General features: G+C 30.6%; 2 protein-coding genes and 1 non-coding gene across 3 annotated transcripts; all 3 read right to left on the minus strand.

Moving 5' to 3' along the window:
• Positions 1–4621: 4621 nt before the first annotated feature.
• Positions 4622–11230, minus strand: LOC120076869 (Polynucleotide adenylyltransferase family protein). Its single transcript, XM_039030816.2, has 15 exons — positions 10793–11230; positions 10489–10619; positions 10116–10233; positions 9562–9617; positions 9402–9451; positions 9065–9163; positions 8242–8351; positions 7969–8096; positions 7611–7677; positions 7367–7450; positions 7200–7262; positions 6903–7044; positions 5544–5711; positions 5333–5430; positions 4622–5105 (listed from the first exon to the last, which is right to left on the minus strand). The coding sequence occupies exons 1-15, from the start codon at positions 11108–11110 to the stop codon at positions 4998–5000; spliced, it is 1740 nt and encodes a 579-aa protein (XP_038886744.1). The 5' UTR covers positions 11111–11230; the 3' UTR covers positions 4622–4997.
• Positions 6489–6588, minus strand: LOC120076940 (U6 spliceosomal RNA). Its single transcript, XR_005481685.1, has one exon. It is a non-coding gene; the product is annotated as a U6 spliceosomal RNA (small nuclear RNA).
• A 4358-nt stretch (positions 11231–15588) lies between the features above and the next one.
• FUT13 (fucosyltransferase 13) lies at positions 15589–19296 on the minus strand. Its single transcript, XM_039029687.2, has 3 exons — positions 18399–19296; positions 16528–16701; positions 15589–16396 (listed from the first exon to the last, which is right to left on the minus strand). The coding sequence occupies exons 1-3, from the start codon at positions 18882–18884 to the stop codon at positions 15836–15838; spliced, it is 1221 nt and encodes a 406-aa protein (XP_038885615.1). The 5' UTR covers positions 18885–19296; the 3' UTR covers positions 15589–15835.
• Between the last annotated feature and the right edge of the window lie 1725 nt (positions 19297–21021).

Raw genomic sequence — 21021 nt, forward strand, 5'->3', positions numbered from 1 at the left:
CCCGCCTTAATATATTATATATTTATACAAGCTCACTGTGAATTTATAATTATATGTACTTTTCTATATAAAAAATAATCATATCTTTTACACATTAAATGTTAAATATTATTACTTTTAGCAAAGATTTCGTAATGAAATGACCATTTAATATAGAAAAATTTAAAACTTTTATTTGGTTGAGAATGAATTAAAACAACTAGTTAAAAAAGAATAAATCAAACAAACAAACGGGGAATTTTTTTGGTGAAAAATTTTGCATAGATGGGAATTAAAATAAGGAGTGGGAATGGGAATGGAGAAGCCTTTTCCGTCGACATCTTTAGTGACATACCATTGTGAAATCTAGAGATCAAATAAAAATTAAATATAAAACTTATTAAAAAAAAAAAAAAAAAAAAAAAAAAAAACTTCTTTATTAGTTTTATTGGCAAAATTGGACAAGTAGAAAGGCTTCTCAAGTATACTCAAGTGCTAGTTGACACATAAAATTTAACAAGTTTATAAGCAAAAATCCAATAATCTTTAGGTTAACAATTCTTTTGAAAAGATAAATTTGAGAATTACTAAAACATTATAGACTATTTAACAAAATATTAGTTAAACTTTAAAAAAAATTTAAAAAAAAAAAAAAAAAAAAAAAAAAAAAAAAACAGCATTACAATTGAGATTAAATAGTCTTAAAATAAACCAATATTTTAAAGAAAAATTTTCACAAAAAGAAAAAATGTCAAACTATTTACAGAAATAACAAAAAAAAAATATTGATAGACTTCTATCAGCATTTATCACATAGTATCAATAATAGACTTCTATCAATTTCTATTACTGATAGATATAAAGGGTGTGTTTGGGGTAAGAATTATCCTAAGACTATAATAACCACCTCTTGTAAATACTATTTTGTATTCTTCAACTAGGCACGGTCAATACTATTTTAAAATCTCATTTGTTACATTATTTACTATTTGCTACCGTTTTTACTATTTTACATTCATATTTTTTTATTTTTTGTTACATTATTTACTATTTCCTTCTCAAATTAAAATAGTTTACACCTCAAATACATACTATTATAACTCAAACTAAAATAATCTATACCTCAAATAAAAACTATTATAACTCAACTATAATAATATAGGACTTCTATTAGCCTCTATCAGTCTCTATGAAAAAAATAAATAAATTTTGCTATTTTGTGCAAATAGTTTTTCTTATTTTTCTATTTTTAAAAATCCTGCAATTTTAAAGGTTGAACTATGTTTGCATTGGTACGATAAATTATAGTACAATCTCTACTTTTACTCTCATTTTGATCGACCGTGTTTTGTTTATAATTTTAAACCAAAACGCTATCAAAGTCAACATTGCTAATTAATGTTTTCCCATCTTAGGCATAAAGATATCTTTGACGAGATCACGATCAAAGTGTGTACAAACAATATTTGAGAGATTATCATCATTCTTCAGTTCTTCTTTCATGTACTCCATGAGCTCTTCAAAAGGATGAAAGAATAAACATCTTGGGATTTGCCATCCGAAGAACGAATGAAATTCGCTTTCAAAATCGAACTAATTCATGGAATGTTTCCTGCTTCATTTAACACATGATTTTTTAGATTTTTGAAAGACTTGTGCGATAGGTAAGAAAAAGTAGGAACCATAGGATAAAAATCTAAAAGGGTTGCTCAAAAAGTGTTTTCAATAAATATAAGGAAATATTGCAAGATAACATAATATATTAAATTTTAAAATAGTCAAATTTAACCTAATCAAAGTTCTCATCAAATTTCAAGCCTAGAGGTTGATTGGTTAGAAAAGTCTTCTCAATCATAGATATCTTTTTAATTGATTCACACCATTCCATTTAATAAAGAATTTTAAAAAATATATATATTGAGTCTTTCACTTTCCAAAAATACTACATATTTTATTTATTGACACTAATTCCATTTAGCTGAATTTTAGTTTTTTGAGTTCACATTTAAAATAAATTGAACAGATATGTAATATTTTTTTATAAAAAAAAAATACCATTAGAAAAAGAATAATATTGGGTTGAATAAGATAGATCACCATGATGACTTAAATAGGTTATATTTAATTAACTAAATAATAACATAAAAAGCATAGGATAGGTCAACTTTCATGCATTGAAACAGTCCAACATGACCTTCAAATTAAATTTAATTAAACAAATGCAAAATTACTAATATATAGATAACATCAAGTTGAATCTTTCTCGAAAATAATAATAAAAAGATCAATAACAATAATGTAAAAAATATATATATACACTATTATGATTCTATCATTTGAAACTTATATTACTTTAGTCTATACTTTCATTCAAATTTAATTATCTAATTTTCAATCAATCTTAACATTAATCCATAGCCTTAATTTACAGTTAACTTTCCCAAAAAGAGAAAATTCACTATTCTATTAACATTTTTGTTTTTTTTTTTTTTTTTTTTTGTTCCATTTGGGAAACATATTCCACATGGTATATTTTCTTAAATGAAAACTATTGTTTTTTGTGGTCAAATTATATAAAAATTAGCCAAATTTAATCATCTTCCCTTTTTTCCGTCTTCCTCCCTGTCTTCTTTTCCGTTTCCGCCATCTTCTCCTTATCCTTTTCCGTCTCTATCTCTGTCTGCTCCTCCTCCTCCTCCGTCTCTGTCTTCTTCTGTTCGATCTCGGTCTCTCTTTAACCCACGAACTTTCTTCTTCTTCTTCAGTCCAATCTCAGTCTCTCTCTCTAATCCACACACTCTAACATTCAGCAGCCACCACACTCATGCCCTATCGTCAATCCACCACCATTTGGGTCTACATCGCAAATCTAGTTGTACGTCGCTGTCAATGAGCCAATTTTCTCTCTCTACCTGATTCACTGTCTCTCTTCCTCTAACTCTTAGATCCATGTAGCCAATCCTCATCATCGTTGTCTTGTCATCGCCAGTGCTAGAGTTCGTCGGATTTTTGGATGTTTTAGGATAATTTTATTTGGTTCTTGAAACATCCATTAACTTTTGGGGTTAAAATTGATTATTAACCCATGAAGTTGGATACTAGATTTGAGTTATGTTGCTTTTAGATAGTTGTGATAGACATTGTTACATATGGATACTAATAGAATCAACATTTATTAGTGATAGAAACTGATACAAGTCTATCATTGATACTATCAGTAATAAAAACTGATAAAAGTCTATCACTAATGGACGTTGATAGAAGTAATCATTGATAAAGATTGATAGAAGTCTATCAGTGTCTATCAATGTCTATCAGTGATAAAAATGTATAAAAGTCTATCAGTGTTTATCAATGTCTATTGTCTATCAGTGATAAAAATGTATAGAAGTCTATCATTGATACTATAGTACTAGAAAATACAAGTTTGTTAGCGTTTTTTGCTATTTATGTAAATAGTTTGACATTTTTTCTATGTGTGAAAATTTTCTTAAAAGTTAACCTCATAGTAATGTTCTCTAATTAAAAAAATCACACTAATAACGAAAACTTATATTAAAATTTATTGAAAATCTATAACTAAAATAAATGAATTTCTAAGTACATAAACCAAAATTAAACGTAAGTTTAATTTATAGTATTTGAGTATTTGTTACAATCTACAAAATCTAAAATTGGTTGGCCGATTCACCTACAGATAATTTTTGTTAGTTTTAACCAATTTCAATACACTCAATTTTGATTTTTGGTCTTACACGAAAAGAGAACGATTTTGGTCCAATTAGTAGTCGATCGAGTGGTCAATTTGATTTTCAAAAAATTAATTTTGACTTTGATTGTACATTTTTCTAAAATAAATAGGCTTGTTCGAATTAAAAATCAGAGTTCCTGACTTAAACCACAAAATAATGCAAAGGTTAAATTATCATTTCCGTCTCTGCATTACAAATTACCTGCCATGTTCGTTCATATACTTTTACATTCTAATTTTAGCTCTTGAAAATAATCTGGGGTATTAGTTTGTCGCTAATTTTTTAGTTTTGAAAATATATTTATGATTAAATTTCAAATTTATTTAGAAAATCTCAAATATTTTATGATTTAATAAAAACCTCATCAATTGGACTATTTATGATGCTTTATCAAATCATAGTGACTAAATTCTAATTTTTATAAAAACATTCGAAACAAATTTACAATTTAAACCTATATTTATAATGCCTTTATTTTAATAAAAAAAAATATTTTTTTATTTAAATAATTTAATAAAAATTAGTTAAACTTAAGATTTACTGACATGAACTAATTTTTAATAATTGAAAACAGAAAATTAAAATGAAATGAAATTTGAAATATATGAACAATAAGTGGTATTTTAATTTATAATATAATATAAATTCAACGATGTTACTTTAAAAGCCTTCCCAGACGCGCACCTAGGTGCTTAGACATCGCATGGTGCTTGCTTGACAAAATAAGGCGCATGTCTTTTCCATTATTTTTAAGAAATAATAATGACCAATGTTTTCCTTATTTATTAACTAGAAAGATTAATAAGCTTAAATACAAAAATTTGTGTGTTTAGAATTTTGTTTTTCCATATTCCAATTCAGATATGTTTTCTTTATGTAAAATTAATAAATTTAAAAAAAAAAAAAAAATGCTTTATTCTCACTTGTGTTCAAGCTCCAAAAGACTCAAATATCAATAAACAAAAAAAATAATAAAAAATAATATAGTTTCCACTGACTAAATAAATTAAAACAAAAAGACTTATAAAATCCAACCTAAAAATCCTTTTTTTTCTCTAGCTTCTAGTTAATACCTATATGGCTATATACACTACCCCCAATCTCCCAGCTCATTCATATGCATTCTAAGGAATTTTGAGTACCTCAGAACTCAGCATTGTTATCCCTATCCTTTTTAACAAAACACCTACCTCTCCTCCTCTCTAAGTTCTACCAGAAACAGAACCTCAGAAAAAATGTTGAGATATGGAAAAATTAGAGCCAACCTCATTCATCCAATTTAACGCGCTTCGAATGCATTTCCCGTATCCAATCGAGGCATTCTTCAGACGTTCCTGAGGGGCGTGCAAGCTGCCATGCAAGTATCTTTTGTTGCTGTAGAATATTTAAAGATGATCAGTACCAGAAAATCGCTTCGGTTTCATGCCATAATATTTTCTTGATAATTATAATATTCAATCGATATTTATGTATTAGAAATAATGATTGATCCTTCAATATCAGTGTAAAATGACTCAAATCCTTCATTTTCCATTTTATTGAAATATTGGCATAACGGAATTGTAATCCTTGGCTTGGCCTTTACTTGAAAATCCACTCACCCATTCTCTAACAAGTGGTCCTCCTGCTTTCAGCTGCAAAATGTTCATAATCTCCTTCCCATTCACCAGAGGTTTCACCTCCCACACATTTTCCAGACCTGAAAAGCAACAGGAAAATGGGCACGCCCGAGGAGAGGAGTTAGAAGCTAAAGATTGAACGAGGAAACGCAATGTTCTCATAATGCTTTGCTGCGCAGCTTTTGGGTTATACCTAATTTAACAATCTCATTGTAAACAACGTCAAAAAGTTCCTTTCGCTTTTCCAGTTCGTAGTGTCGGTTTAACAGATCTTGTGTATAATCTACATTAGCAGGATATAACAAGGTGGCCATCAATAAAGCTACAGGCCAGAAGTCTTTAATTTCCCGTAAAAGAAGCCCTGCGAAGAAAAAAATGTGTCAACAAAAACAAGGAACGAGTTATTACCCCCTGTAATTAGGACAAAATCATGATCAATAGAAAATCCAATAAACAACACATAATTTAGGAGAGGCCAACAGAAAATCCAATCAACAGATTAGAAGTAGATCGTTGAGGTTAATCTTAAAGGTTCCAAGATCCTTCATTGACAAAAGCTATTCTTGCATTTCTCTGATTGTAGATAACCAATAATTGATTCTCTAATTTTGTAAATTCACCTCTCCAGATATATGGTTGTGAAAGATGCTGTATTTTCTTCCACAAAGGGTCCTTATGATTAGTCTTTGAACATGCAAGCATTTACATACATTACAACAGATGTTTCTTCCATCAAAATGCGAGGAAAAAAACCTCCAAATACAAAACTAATTATCCAACTCCACAGGGACTTTCTGTATTGACTTACTAGGAAAACGAATATAAAACAAGCTCCAAGTAGAATGTAAGATACTTTAGTTTCGGATATTAGTAAGGTCATAAGGGTAATTAGTTAGGGAGTTAGTTTGTGTAATTTGTTAAAAAGAGGAGGGTGAGTGAGAGAAGGAAGACAATTGTTAAGTGATCTAGAGCTTGGGCTGGCATACTGATGAGGGGAGGTTCCAAGTGCCTTTATACTTAAATTATCTTGTTGTTCTTCCTCTTTTATATAAGAGTATATTTCTGATCTTATTCTAGTTAGAAAGTATTCTAAAATAGAATTAAATATATGACCAAGCCCTGCTATCAGAACATTCCTAAAGAATTACATTTTTTTTTTTATTTGTGTGTCATCCTTGCGCAAGGGCCATGCTAATCTTCTATATCATTCCAATTTTATCAGATGTCCCCGAATGAACATTCCTAAAGAATTACATTAAAAGTGGTCATCTATTCTTAAATCCGAAAGTGACTAAGCTGACTGATGCATGCAATGAAGAAGGGTACTGCTTCCAATGAATGAATAGACGGGAAAATAAAATTATGACAATTTTTTTTTTGAAAAAAAAAAGAAGAAGAAGAAAAAGGAGAGAGAGAGAGAGAGAGGAGCTTATTATGAATCTACATCATAAAAATCGTGGCAATAGCTAAATTTTCTTTCAAAGATATCAATCACACCGTTTCTTAATTGTCCATTGCTATAATTTGTTTTATATGAGGTTTTATATAGTACCAGTCAATACTCGAATCCTTGACGTAACAGGAACATCTTCACATCCAACACCCCAATCAAGTCCATTGGGTTGAATCTCCTCTTTAGATACAAGAGGAATCAAGGACAAAAACTTCTCCAAGGCCTGATGTACGTTAACAACCTATATGGGAAAGATGTAATCTGTAAAACAATCTCTGCAGATTCAAAATTCCACGGAAGCGTGTGACTTTGGATATATATATATATATATATATATATATATATATATATATATATATAATTGCAAAGAACAAACTAGGTCAGAGTATAACTAACTGTGTCGGCATCGCTAACTTTTCGCTTCAGAGAATCCCGAAAAATATAGTTGACAACAGGAACCTGCAGGGCACAGGATTCAAAATTTAAAGCAGACAAGAATATCGTAAACATATAATACAACATTTAGTGAAATGTCAAATACCAAAATGACTTTAGATGAATACCTTTTTGGACTTCTTGTCTTTAAATGTGAATTTTCTGAATGGAAGGAAGAGAGAAGCATACATAGAGAGCCTTTTCTGTTCATCCTAAAATTCAAATGTTACAGAACACCATAAGTAAAATAAAAACACTACCAAGGGCATAAAAGAAACAAATAAATAAATACCCATAATAAATTTATGCATATAAAAAAAACTATCAAGGGAGAAACTGCAAGGACATAACTCTAATAGCCCTTTCACTTACATTAAAGGTAAAGCATTTTATAAGTTGAATGAGGTTCCACGTGGCATCCAGACAAGCAATGCAAAGGCTGACAAAAAGGATAACCCAAAAACATAAGAGAGAGAAAGACAAGGAGAGACCGAGTTTCTGAGAATGAACTATAAGGCATATGGTAGAACTGCATGTATTCATTTAACAAGAAGCATTGATTTTTATCAATTTTCTTGATCTAAAGAATAATTATAATGTCAAATAGACAGTATGGGGTAATAGAACCCAGAGTGTTCGTTCTCCAACTTCTTGGCCTTATGCATGGCTCACGATATTATGTACTTGGTAAACTACACAAACAACTTTTTGGCAAGATGAACAGTCATACCTATTACACACCTCAGATATTTCAGGTTCAGTGTTAGCAGGAAGAGTAAAGACAGTCCAAAATAAAGTTAAATCACAAATGTAGCTCATTGCTTTAACTGGCTGATTCCCAGCAATCATAAGATCAATCTACATAAATGATAAAACCAAGAAAGAGTATCAAACCACTAAAATAGAGTAGGTTTACTGGATTTTATATATAAATATATTGTAATTAAATCATTTATGACTTATGAGAGAAACTAGAACATAAGATATTCGATATTAAGTGCACCTCAACTCCAATACGTTCTCTGCTAATCTTTGCAGCAAGAGCAGCCTTTACTTCTTCACATGCTGCAGCTTCTTTCAGTTCTTCGTCCAATGTGAACTCAAATCTTGCACCTGAAATAATAAATAAAGTAAATGTGCCATAAAGATAAAATGTAAATACAGAGCTTGGTTCAGAGAGCATATGCTCTCCTTTTCCAGTAAACAATTTTAGGCAATTAGAGAATAGAAACTAAAACAGTGTGCCACATTGAAGAGAAGTAAAGAGACAGTAGAAAGAGTAAAACGTAGCATATAAAGAAAATATATTTCACTCTAAGACCAAGAAAATGCAAAACACCTGAGAAACGATAGAAATTTAGTAAAAATGAAGGCAAACGAGGAAAAAGTACCGAAGTATTTTAACATAGAATCCTAAGCTAGCTTGTGAGAGAAAAGAAGCCCTAAACCAAATGAAAACCCAATAATTGGAATGATAAAGATTTAGATGATTGGAATGAATGACTTAATATCTTTCTAATATGATCAATTACAACGATATCGAGTTTTAAAGGATATACATTTTCCTATTAAAAAAATGAAATAAAATAAAATAAAAATGTTTTAAGAGATATATTAGTTTCCATATGTTGGTATTGTTTCAAGTAAGCCACGCCTTCAAGAGAATGATAGTATTGATAAACAGAAAATACAAGTAGGTCATGCCCCTTAAAAGAGATTAGAGTTCAAGACCAATGCTAAACCCGTGAACATAGAAGGAGAAAACAACATAAGATAGATGCAAGGCTCACATAATTAGTAAGACAAAGAAATAAATACAAACATACAGAAACGTATGGCTCGAAGGACTCGAAGTGGATCATCCATAAATGTAGCTTTAGCAGGTAAAGGAGTCACAATTTTCCCAAACTTCAAATCTGAAAGGCCTGCAGCAAGGTTGTAAAAGAAGTGGAGAAATGTAGAAAATGTTCCAACTAGTACTATTTTTAGATCTCAATTATCAAAGAATTTTGTAATATTCAATCCTTCTTTTTATGCATTAAATAGCCCATTTCATCTCTTATAATTATTTTATGATAAGAAATGAAGCTTTGTTTCTTTTTTAGAAAAGTTAAATAAATCAGTTCTCAACTTGGATTGCAAACAGAAGTAATTGATACAAACCTCTTTTCGTAAAATCTTCAACTATGCTCAAGTTGATATTGTAGAACAAGCTTTTGGGAAGAAAAAAAACCAACATTAATATAACAAGAAATAAATGTATATAATGTTGAAGGAATATAAGATCTTGAATGGGCAGGCTATGTGATAAAGAAAAATATACCTATTGATTGTTAAATCCCTTCTATATGCATCCTCTTCTGCCGTCCCAAACTTTTGCTGTAAAATCAAGTAAACGATTAACCATCATGCATATAACATACATTTAGACAAAATATCCAGCATTAGTTATACAAAATGTTGCAGATGACGTGATTGATTAAAGGTTTAAGCAAAGGTGCCTGAGTTAGCCCTTGCAAATCTAACAAGAACTTGGCCAAAATATCAATAACCAATGAAGATTTCTGCACTCACAACTAACCAGTCATCTTATGGCCAAAAATACACTATTTCTTACAGTCTGAAGTAGAAAATTTTTTATCTCCATAAGAACAAATATTAACAAATAAAGGGGGAAAACACATAGTCCAAAAGCTAAAAAGCTTTTCATCCTACAATGTTTGACATTTTAGACCATTGATCTCCCAGGTCGTTGCCTGGTAAAATTCCAACCTATAACTATAATCTTAAGGACAGCTGAAATTTCCCTATTAAAAACAAAACATGAACGTGGAAATTAATAAGACTGCACGTGGAAAACAGCAAATGACTACATACCTTAGCAGGAATACGGCTATTCTCACTGTACTCCTCACACCTCAAGTTTACAAAATCAATCCATATATCAAAGATACGCATCCTTGCTGTTTCTAGATGTTTTGATTGGTCAGGGTTACTGGAAAAATATAATTAGAAGTTAGGAATCGCTTCCAAACTGTTCAAAGGAATCCAAAAACTCACAAAGATCATGGGGGATTGAAACAGAATGTTCTGTCAATAACTTCATGCAGTGAAAATAAGGCCACAGCATAACAAACTTGAAAAGTTAAAATGAAACTATCTCCTCCTTAAACTAAAATGCCACCAAATATTCTCTTCAATACTCCTCCTAATTAGCATATAACTATGCAAATACACGCGATTCTCATACCATGGAATAACAGCGACTCCTTGCGCTTCTTCCCCAACTGTCAACAAATACTCTCTAACCTTATCCACAAACTCGCTACCCAACATATTGTCCAGAGCGATATCGATGTCATAACAATCTTTGCCGAGAAGCTGTAGAAACAAAAACCCATAAAAATTTATCCAAACCCAAATGAAATAAAAGAAATCTCCAAAACCCCACGAAATAGTTCCTAAATTCTGGCCCGTCAAAAGCAAGCAAACAATAATTAACACAATCTCAAAGCATGAGGGAGGGAGAGAGAGAGAGAGAGAGAGAGTGGGACCTTATCGCGAACCCAACCGCCAGCAACACGAAGCTGTGTTTGGAGATTGAAGTGACGAAGAGTCCCGAGAAGCCTATGAAAAATCTTTTCCTCGGTTTCAGTGAGTTCGATGTTGTCCTTGACTTGAACAAGTGGTTTGGGGGAAGAGATTGAGGTCGCCATTGATTTTGGAGAGGGAGTCGATGGGGGTCTGGTTGTGGGGAATTTGAGGGCAGGGAGAGAAGTTGAAAACTTGAGGAAAGAAGTGTGGAAAGAGAGTGAGGGAAGGATGAGAGAGTGGAGCTTCAGAGGTGATTTGAAAGAGAGAAGCAGTTTCATGGCTTTGTAGAGAAGAAGAAGAATAACTTGTCGCCTTCCATTTTCTCACAAACCTCAAAACTACGCGCCCTCCCGCCTGCTCTGTAATTTTTCGACCCTCTTCTGATTTTGTTCCATTGTAAAGGTTAAAAATTAAATAATAGTAATAATAATAACAATAATAATAATGGTTTAAATCAATTTGGGTCCCGAATGCACCAGTTGAACGGAGTCGATTTTTTATCAAATTTTCGATGAATAGACTATGATCGATTTAGTAGATGTTCAACTCGATCCTGACTATCAAGGGGTGTAAACTGTCAATCAACTTAATTCTTCAAAAAAAAAGTTTAAATGTCGGTTTAGATTTTTTTTCATACCGATGTCGACCAAGCCCCTCCTCTTCTCCGATCGACAGACTTCGGTTCAATCTTTAGTTGGTTGACTCGATTTTTCGGTCAATCATGCATACTCCTACTAAGGACCCATTAGATGACGTCTTTGTTTCTTGTTTTTCATTTTTGTTTCTCATTTTTTAAAATACTAGTTTACATATATCTCATTTGATAATCATTTTATTTTTTGTTTCCGTGTTTTAAAATTAAGTCTTGGATACTACTTTCACCTCTAAATTTATTCCTTTGTTATATAGTTTTTACTAATAGGACGTTTTTGGGCAAAGAGCTGGTTATTATAGTCATAGGTTATTATAGCTGGGTTATAATATAAACTATTTTAGTTTGAGAATAAAATAGTAAACACAATGAATTAAAACATGATGAATGTAAAATAGTAAAATTTGTAGTAAATAGTAAATAGGGAATACAAATTAGTATTTACTATAGCAAGAGGTGGTTACTATAATCTTACGATAATTTCTTGCCCAAAACACATCATAATAGTTTTAAAAATCAAGCCAATTTTTTAGAACTAAAAAAAAATAGCTTTCAAAATTTTATTTTTGGAATTTGGAATATAGTTAAGAATTCAATCATTGTATTTAAAAGATGCAATATAAGAAATGTAGATAAAATGGGTTAATTTTCAAAAACATAAACTAAAAACCAAATGGTTACCAAATGGAATCTTAATAATTGTTTCTTTTATTGTTTCTAAAATTCGAGAAACTGTTTTTTTATTTTATTTTAAATAAGGCCAAATTTGAGAAACATATTCAGTTTCTATTTTTATTTATTTCCATGTTTAACATGAATAAAAAAAATTGGATTTAGATTACGTTTCACGTTGTGTTAGTTGTGTAAAAAGTCACTTAGGAAAAAATATTAACAGTTTTTTGCATTTGGTAAAATAAATTTAAATTAAATCTGTTAATATCAGCTTTAAAAATACATTAATTTCATGTTGACTTCAAGAGTAGTATCCTTTTAGTATACATTAATTTATGATTCTCCTAAAATCAGTATAATTTTTAATTAATATTTAATTTTCAATTTTATATCTTAAAAAAAAAATTATTTTATATATTTATCTATTTCTTATCTAATCAAATATATTTTCTATCTTTCATGAATTAAATGCAACATTAAAAAAAGTATATAATATTCATTTCTTTAAAATAAAGCTATTTTCCAAAATATTTAAAAATCAATCTATAACAAACAAAATTTATTATACTAAACAATTATTTAAAATTTTAAATTAAAAAAAAAATTGATTATAAATCTATTTTAGTTAATATATCTAAAATAGTATGTTCTTGTATTTATTTATCAAACACTCTAATCTACCTTATCACGTTTAAGCTGAAATTTACCAAATACTATTTTACTTATTTTCATATCCAATTTTTCTAAAAGCACAGATACCAATAGTTATTTTAAAAGCTACTGCAATCTAAAACAAAACCATAGTTGATTGGTAGGCATGCACGCCCCAAGTCATTAGTGGACTTCAAAATGAAGTGACTTGTATTTTTAGATGATTAAGTTGTCAAATAAACTAGCCACCCTAAAAAAGTCTAGGGTTTCAATTTTAAGTTAAATGGTAAATTGGAAATTGATAGGAGAACTCAAAATGATACCATTGCATTTGTCTACAAAATGTTCATCAAGTGCTACATATAAAAACAACGTTCGAATGATGTCACTACATTGTTCTACAAATCGATTTGTAAGTTCATCTATGATTCTTTGCATTGTCTTGTATCATAAAGGGTCATGTTCGATTGAATGCTATACATGAAGAGAAACAGATCTATGAGTTGATATTGAAAAATGAGTTTGATGTGGATACGTTTGTTTTGAGTAGCTTAGTTAGCATGCGTAAGAAATGATGGGAAGAAGAACGCAAGAGCTTGTATTGATGGTGGAACATGTGTTCCTTACACCTATCAACCAACATCGAAAATAGCTCCGAAGGAAGGTAAATAGGTTGAAACCATGTCGGAGAGCAAAGGAGTTGAATATTAAATATTTTGTGGGTTATAAAAATGGAAACGACCAACCCAATTGACCTAAAGAAACTAGATCTCTATGATTATTAGCCTAAAGTAGACCAACGTATTTGGCATATAGAGCCTATTCATTTAAAGATTTTTTAAAAGTTACTAAAACGAAAGTTTTTTTAAAGTTTAGGGATAAAAAATATAATAACATTCAAAATTGATACATCAAAATAAAATTTAAACCAAAATTAAATCAGTATCACATAAAAAATATATCTATATAATACAAATAAATAGAGAGATCAAACTGCCAACCTTGCATGAAGGAGTTCATGGCAGTTTTTTTTTAAGTTCAAATAGTTTTTTTTTTTTTTTTTTTAAATGTTTGACTGCAATTTAATTACCACTAAGCTGTAAGCTCATTTGGTGGGATTTATTTATTTATTTATTTGTCAATTTTGTTAGTTAATATTAACCCTATTATTTGGATAAATATCAATTTATATTTTTCAACTTTAAAATTCAAGAGTTAGTATCAATTTAACATAACTTTTGAACTTTTTATATAAGTGAATCAATTTAGACTTATATTATGATTTATTTTTCTTTAATAATTTTAACTTTTTTTCATTTTTAAATTATTAATGCATATAACTTTCACATTGTCTATAAAATTTCTTTTAAGTATAAATATTACAGTAAATTAAAGATGTGATAGTCAAATAAACGGTATCATTTTTTTAGGTAAATTTGAGTTGATTTTAAATGAAATTGTGTGGAAAAAGCTACCAACTACTAACAAATTGTCTAAATTAAATTCACCTATAAAAATTTGAGGTTTAACTTGATGCAAATAAACGTTTTCTTTTTCTTTTTAAAAGAGATGCAAACAAGCTAATTATAAATATATTTTTTTTCAAACTTAAAACACAAACCTTCGAAAACAAAGGTGTATTTTGTCCTAGATTTTTTTTTTTTAAAAAAAAAAATTGAACTTATAAATGATGTTTTCTTAATTTTATATATATTGTTATCTACTTTCGATTAGTGTTTTCAAAAACTAAGTCAATTCATACAAGAGGGAACAAAAAAGTTAACTTTTAGAAATTAAAAAAGATAGTGTTTTTGTTCCTAGAATTTGACTAGAAAAATAAATGGGTTGTTTGGGACACCAATTAGAAGTTGATCTAGTGAATAACTCACCCCATATTCAGGGCATCAAATATAGCATAGTATGTACAACTATTTATAACATACAATTAAGTATAATAAATAATATTTCAAAACTCTCTTTACATTACTATTTTCCACTCATCTTCTATTTTTTTCTTTGCTACAATGTTATTATTTCCTACTCAAATAACCACTCCAAATGCCCCAATTTTTTTTAACACAGAAGATTTTAAAAAAAAAATTACAAAAAAGACATGTAGAGCTAGGGGTGCAACAAAAAAACCGAAAAACCAAAAAAGAACCAAACCAATCCAAATCGATTCAATGATTTGGTTTGGTTTTTAGTATAAAATTGGACATATTAGTTTGCATTTGGAGAAAAACAAAAATAGTGGTTCGGATCGATTTTTTATTTAAAAAACCAATAAAAACCAAATCAAACGGAGGTATATACATACATTTAAAAATAAACTATGACATCAGGTATCTTTTAGTATTTTAATTATTATGGTGCATTATTTATCGTTTATAAAATAAAACCAATTATCATGGTGCTTGTATGTTCTTTATTTAAAAAAGTGCTAAGAAAAAAATAAAAATATCAAATTTCAATCTAGAAGAAAAAGAAATAGACTCAACTATAATTTAAAATTAATCAATTTTAAACAAAAATAGAAAGAAAAATAAAACCTGGAAAGAAAAAAGAAAATATCAAAAACCAAGAACCAAATCGATGATAAATCAAACCAATCTATTGGTTTTGTTCTTTATTTGACATTAGTTTGGATCCCTTCTTTGTAAAACCATTAGGTTTGATTGATTATTGGTTAGCCCCAAAACCGATTATTACCCTACAGTAACGATGAAGTGGATCAAAGTAATAAAAACAAAATAATAATAATACTAATAATAATTACAAAAATTTATAAGAAAAGAGTACACTAAACAAATTATAAATTTTTTCTAAAGTGTGTAATATAACATAAATCAAATACATTTTTCTCTCATCATTTATGATCTTTCTACCTACACTAATTTCCTTATACAGCAACTCATTCCCCTGTCTACTGGTGACAACAAAAACAAAGGCAATTAGAAATGGAGATTCCAATTCACATTGATAAACAACAGTATAACAATGGAAACCAAAAAAAAGAAACTGGATGAGCTCAGCCATTTCTACCACCCCTTCTGCTCACAGCATCACACACACGGCATGGCAGCGTGTCGAGGCTTGCAGCTCGGGTCCTTCTATAGTTACCCAATGCACGGCATCGTCTCCAAGCATGGTACTCGGCATAAGCTACTGGATCATCCGCAAGTCGCTTTACATAAGAAGCTAACTCTTCCAAGGAGCTGAATTTAGATCCATCAATTATAGAATGTGGAGGAACAAAGTCCCAAACATTAGGGGCACCAAAATAGATCGGAACCGAACCAGAGTCTAGCGCATAAAATAGCTTCTCTGTTACGTAACTCTCAGTCATTGTGTTTTCAATTGCGAGAACGAATTTGTAGTGAGACATTGCACAATGCAAGTGATCCCACCATTTTGGGGTGACACTGCCATCATTTGCACATTCAGGGTACATCGAAAGGGCCATATCGAGTCCACCTACGTTGTTCAAGCACTTGCCAAATGAATGATGAGGCAGCAAACTTAGAAGCTTCTTAGCAAGCTGATTTCTTTGGGGAAGACAACGAGACGACGACCAATAAATGAGTGTATCCTAAGAAAATTTCAATATCATTAGTATCACATTCCTTAACAAGTTAAGTCCTGCATTGCAGCACAGAAGAGGGGAGAAAATTCGGGTGGCATTACAAAGACAAACATCAGATGGGAAACCGAAAGGCTCACATTGTTTTTTTTAGAAGATACGTGATAGTTTCGACCATTGTGAAAGAGTGCTCCTGCATAAGTTGACTGAACATCATCGTCTGCATGATAACTAACAAATAGATCCTCCAAACCTGAGCGCTTCCGACCAGCCTCGAGATCCATATATATGCGAAGCGGATCTCCTCTGTGCCTCTAACAAACATTGAAGAGAAAAGTAAACAAAATTGGTCCAACCCCAACATAACAATAACAATGACAAAGGAGTTGGTACCCAGCATATTATCATGTCTAAGATAGAGGAAGCTGAAAAGGTATAGCATATTAAATCATGTACAAAGGGCAGAGACTAAGATTTCACAATGAAGTTTACACATTCTCAACGAAAGCTCTGTTACTCGTAGAAATGAAAACACGTTACCAAAATCAACAAGCAGTATTACTTCACAAAAACCTGGGAATCCTGATAGTTCCAATGATCCATGGTTATCGAGGTCGTATGACACGGTAAAGAATTTCTATTATACCGTCGATGAATTTATTTCAATTCTTCCTTCAAAAAGTGATATCTGTATTAAATCCAGTTACTTCAACAGATCGAAAGAAATAATCACCAAATAATGTGCAGAATCCATGTAGCTACCCCTTAAGAATCCATGTAGCTACCCCTTAACCAAACGACTTTGAACAAAATGTCACCCATAATTCGAACGGGATAAATGCGTTTTACTTTAAGAGTACCTCCACGTATATATAAAATCAATTTTCAGCATAAATGTGGAAATTTTTGCTTAGCAATCATCTATAGACTTGACTCGAGAATGCATCAGAACTTTCTACCTGCTCAGTATTCCTCATGTCATGTGGCTGACAAGGCAAAAAACTAATTGTTTAGCTTAAGTCGATGAATTCTTTGGGATGGACTAATACTTACAAGACAACTCCATTTCGTAATAACTAAAACAAAGTAGTCTGCCTAAGTATGGCAACGCTATGGCAGCACATTGGAACTGAAATAAGAACAAGGCCACATCCCAACCACCATTGAATTTAAACTCTCTGCAATCTTCATTTCCACAGTCGAAGAACAGATTTAAGATAAGACCACTAGTATTAAATCAGTTTTAAGGCAGGCCAGGATCCATTGGAACTGAAATAAGAACATGGCCACATCCTAACCACCATTGAACTTAAATTCTCTGCAATCTTCATTTCCACGGTCGAATAACAGATTTAAGATAAGTCCACTGGTACTAAATATCAGTTTTAAGGCCAGCCAGGATCCATCAGATCAAATTGTACTGAGTAATACTATCTACGGGCTCTCTCTCTCTCTCTCTCTTTTTCTGTCAGACCACCTTCCCGGACGAGCCAGCCGATAACTTTCCTCTACAGTCACTGGACCAAGGTCAGTTGAACCATTAATCACGCTCCAGCCACAAGACAATGATTCATCCACCAGACTTGGCTCTCCATTACATTAGTAGTACTAAACACAAAAACACTAACAACGATCAGCTCAAGATCTATTTCCAGCCAACCCCTTGATATAAAACAACAGAAATCAGCACTGCAGTAAAGCATAGCCTAATAACTTCAAGCACTTTATAGAGATTTAATCCCAAACATAAAGCACTTCTCATTATCTTCCATGGTTCAAACAATTAGAACTAACAATGGCTTCATCAAAACAGATCATAAGAACTGAACGAGGCAGAACAAACAATCATCCAAAATCGAGCAAAATGCAAATATTAGTGAGAGAGGAAGAGATTCAGATCTCTTCAAATACTACCAAACTATGATCTTAAAGTAGTAGAAAATTCGGCATCCAAACAGATTGTAGAATTCGAATAGAATAATGGAAATTTAAGGCTACGAAGAGAATCTACCTGCCGCGGAGGCGTACTGGTTTCGAATAACAAGGCGTCAGGTTTATCGGCAAGAACAGAAGATTTAGTCCAAAGACAGCTCAATCCACAAGAACACGAATACAAATTGTCTAAATTATCAGGAATCCAAGTCCATCCTTTCACCAAAACAGCAACATGATTCAGTTTCAGCCCCCCACATTCCGAATTAGAGTCGCCGCCGACTTGCTGCAGCGAAACTGACGAAGACCCATTGCTCAAACCGCCGCTAATTTTCTCCCGGAACCGATCACAACCCACCTGAGAATCCCATTTCTTGAAGGCGATGATCAAATCAGTGAAAGGGTCGGAAGCGAATTGGGGTGCGGAGAGATTCAGATCGTCGGTGGGCGGTACGATGGAAGTGGATGCTGGTGGAAATTCGAGGAAGCCAGTGAAGAAGATGATGAATAATGCGAAAGCGAGCATGAATACGACGGCAACGGTGTTGGAGGGCTTCAAGAGCATGGTTGGTCGGAAATGGCGGTCGCCGGTGGGTTTTCTCTCTCCGGAGAGAGAGAGAGAGAGAAAAGGGGGAAATTGGTGAAGAACGTCTATGTGAAGTGAAGTCGTTGAAGAGGGTAAAAGTGGAATTATACAGTAACAAATTTGTAGATAATCTTTACGTTTTACATTAAGAATTCATTTTGCAATTCCAATTTAATAACTCCCATTCCACACGTTAAAATTTTTTCCAAAAGAGAGAGAGAGAAAAAAAAAGGCAAATTACATTTCAAAACACTGTCACTTTCACTTACCGTTGGCAAAAATTCTTGTAGGATTCCATATACATGTAAATCTTCAGAAGAATGAGATCAAATTGGAGATACAAAATGAATCCTTTGAGACGGAACGGAGAAATTATCTCTATCCCGTTCTCAATCTTGACCTCACTTCGAATAAATTTTTATTATTTCTTAATATGTGTGTGTGAATGTATATTTTTATTAATTATTTACTTTTTATATAGGTATATTTTTAATATTTACAATTTCAATATGAATACAAAAAAAATTAATTGATTTCTAATAAAAAATAAAATATGGGGAATTTTTTCTCAAATGGGGATTCCCGACCCTAATCCCAACTTCTCAAAACAAGAAATGGGGTAGAGACGAGGATTACATATCCCAATGAAGACAAGGATGGGAGTGCATCCCCGATCTCTCCCCACCCCGTTGCCAACCCTACTTTCACTCAATTAAAAAGTAATATTCTATTCTCTTTTAAAGAAAAGAAGTAAAATTCTAAACAAATAATAATATTTAAAAATTGTAAAAATATCATTTTGATCTATATTCTAAAATTTGTTCAATTTTAGTTAATAAATTTCAATTGTTCAATTTTAATTAATGTATTTTCAATCAATTTTAAATTTAATTATTTAAAATAGATTAAATAATAATAATAATGTTCATATAAGAAAATCACATTTTCAATATTTATGGCAGATATGCTAATAATAAAACATTTTAGAAAAAGTAAGAAATAAATAACAACTACTGAAATTAAAGTTTATTGGTCGCATATAACTCAACTGCCATCTAGTATGTGTAATGACTTAAAATTCTGTTTGAGATTATCGTAGCTTTTAAAATAATTGTTGTCATCTATGTCTTAAAAAAAAAGCTCTAAAAATATAATGATTGATAAATTTCAATTTTAAACTAAAAAACATATTATGTTGTTTAGTAAATTAATAAATTCTCGTTTTTTTAACAAAGGTTTTGAACAAATCAGACATGTTATTTCAATTATTTTTATATCAATGATTAATATCATTATATTTTTAAATGAATATTTAATATCAAATTCATTATAAGATAACTATTTTGAAAATTTGTATGCTTAAAATTGAAAATAAATTTGTTTAATCTAAAATATTTCATCAAAGTTTTTCCTAAAAAAAATGGATTAATCCAAAGTTTGTTAATACTAAAGAATATATGTGACAAAAAGAAAAGGACATATTCGAAATTTCTTAATTCAATGAGAGAAGCATATTTTTAGAGAGTTGAATTCTAAAGTTTGTATGAGTGTGATTATAAACCTAAGAATAAAATGAAAGCGGTTTTATATGAATCAATGAGGTCTCGTTTGATAACCATTCAGGTCTTATTTGGTAATTATTTTGTTTTTTGTTTTTTGAAAATTAAGTCTATAAACACTACTTCTATTTCCAAATTTTTTATTTCGTTATCTGTTTTTTACCAATATTTAAAAAGGCAAACCAAATTTTAAACTAAAAAGTAACTTTTAAAAGGGTATTTATATTTTTTGAGTTTGGCTAAAAATTCAACCATTGTAATTATGCAAATTATTATAAGAAATATAGAGAAAATAAGCTTATTTTCAAAAACCAAAAAACCCAAAACGAAATGATTATCAAACTAAGTCTTAACTTTTTTGTTTTCTATTTTTGAAAATTAAGTTTATAGACATTACATTCACATCTAAATTTTCTTCATTTGTTATCTATTTTTTACCAATGATTTAAAAAATCAAGCCAAATTTGGAAAAATAAAAAAGTAACTTTAAAAACTTGTTTTTGTTTTGGGAAGTTGACTAAAAATTCAACCATTATTACTTAAAAAAATGTAAATCA

Source organism: Benincasa hispida, chromosome 4 (genome assembly GCF_027475165.1).
Source record: "Benincasa hispida cultivar pf3 chromosome 4, pf3_genome.v1.1, whole genome shotgun sequence".
NCBI classification, from domain to species: domain Eukaryota; kingdom Viridiplantae; phylum Streptophyta; class Magnoliopsida; order Cucurbitales; family Cucurbitaceae; genus Benincasa; species Benincasa hispida.

Excerpts from the sequence above, each read along its gene's own strand:
- LOC120076869 (XM_039030816.2), bottom strand. The coding sequence starts at position 11,110 with ATGAAACTGCTTCTCTCTTTCAAATCACCTCTGAAGCTCCACTCTCTC. Across the intron at positions 8,352-9,064 it reads CCTTCGAGCCATACGTTTCT|GTGCAAGATTTGAGTTCACA; the intron begins GTATGTTTGTAT and ends TTATTATTTCAG. Across the intron at positions 7,263-7,366 it reads AAGACAAGAAGTCCAAAAAG|GTTCCTGTTGTCAACTATAT; the intron begins GTATTCATCTAA and ends TGTGCCCTGCAG.
- FUT13 (XM_039029687.2), bottom strand. The coding sequence starts at position 18,884 with ATGCTCTTGAAGCCCTCCAACACCGTTGCCGTCGTATTCATGCTCGCT. Across the intron at positions 16,702-18,398 it reads CCAGTACGCCTCCGCGGCAG|AGGCACAGAGGAGATCCGCT; the intron begins GTAGATTCTCTT and ends AATGTTTGTTAG. Across the intron at positions 16,397-16,527 it reads TATCTTCTAAAAAAAACAAT|GATACACTCATTTATTGGTC; the intron begins GTGAGCCTTTCG and ends AAATTTTCTTAG.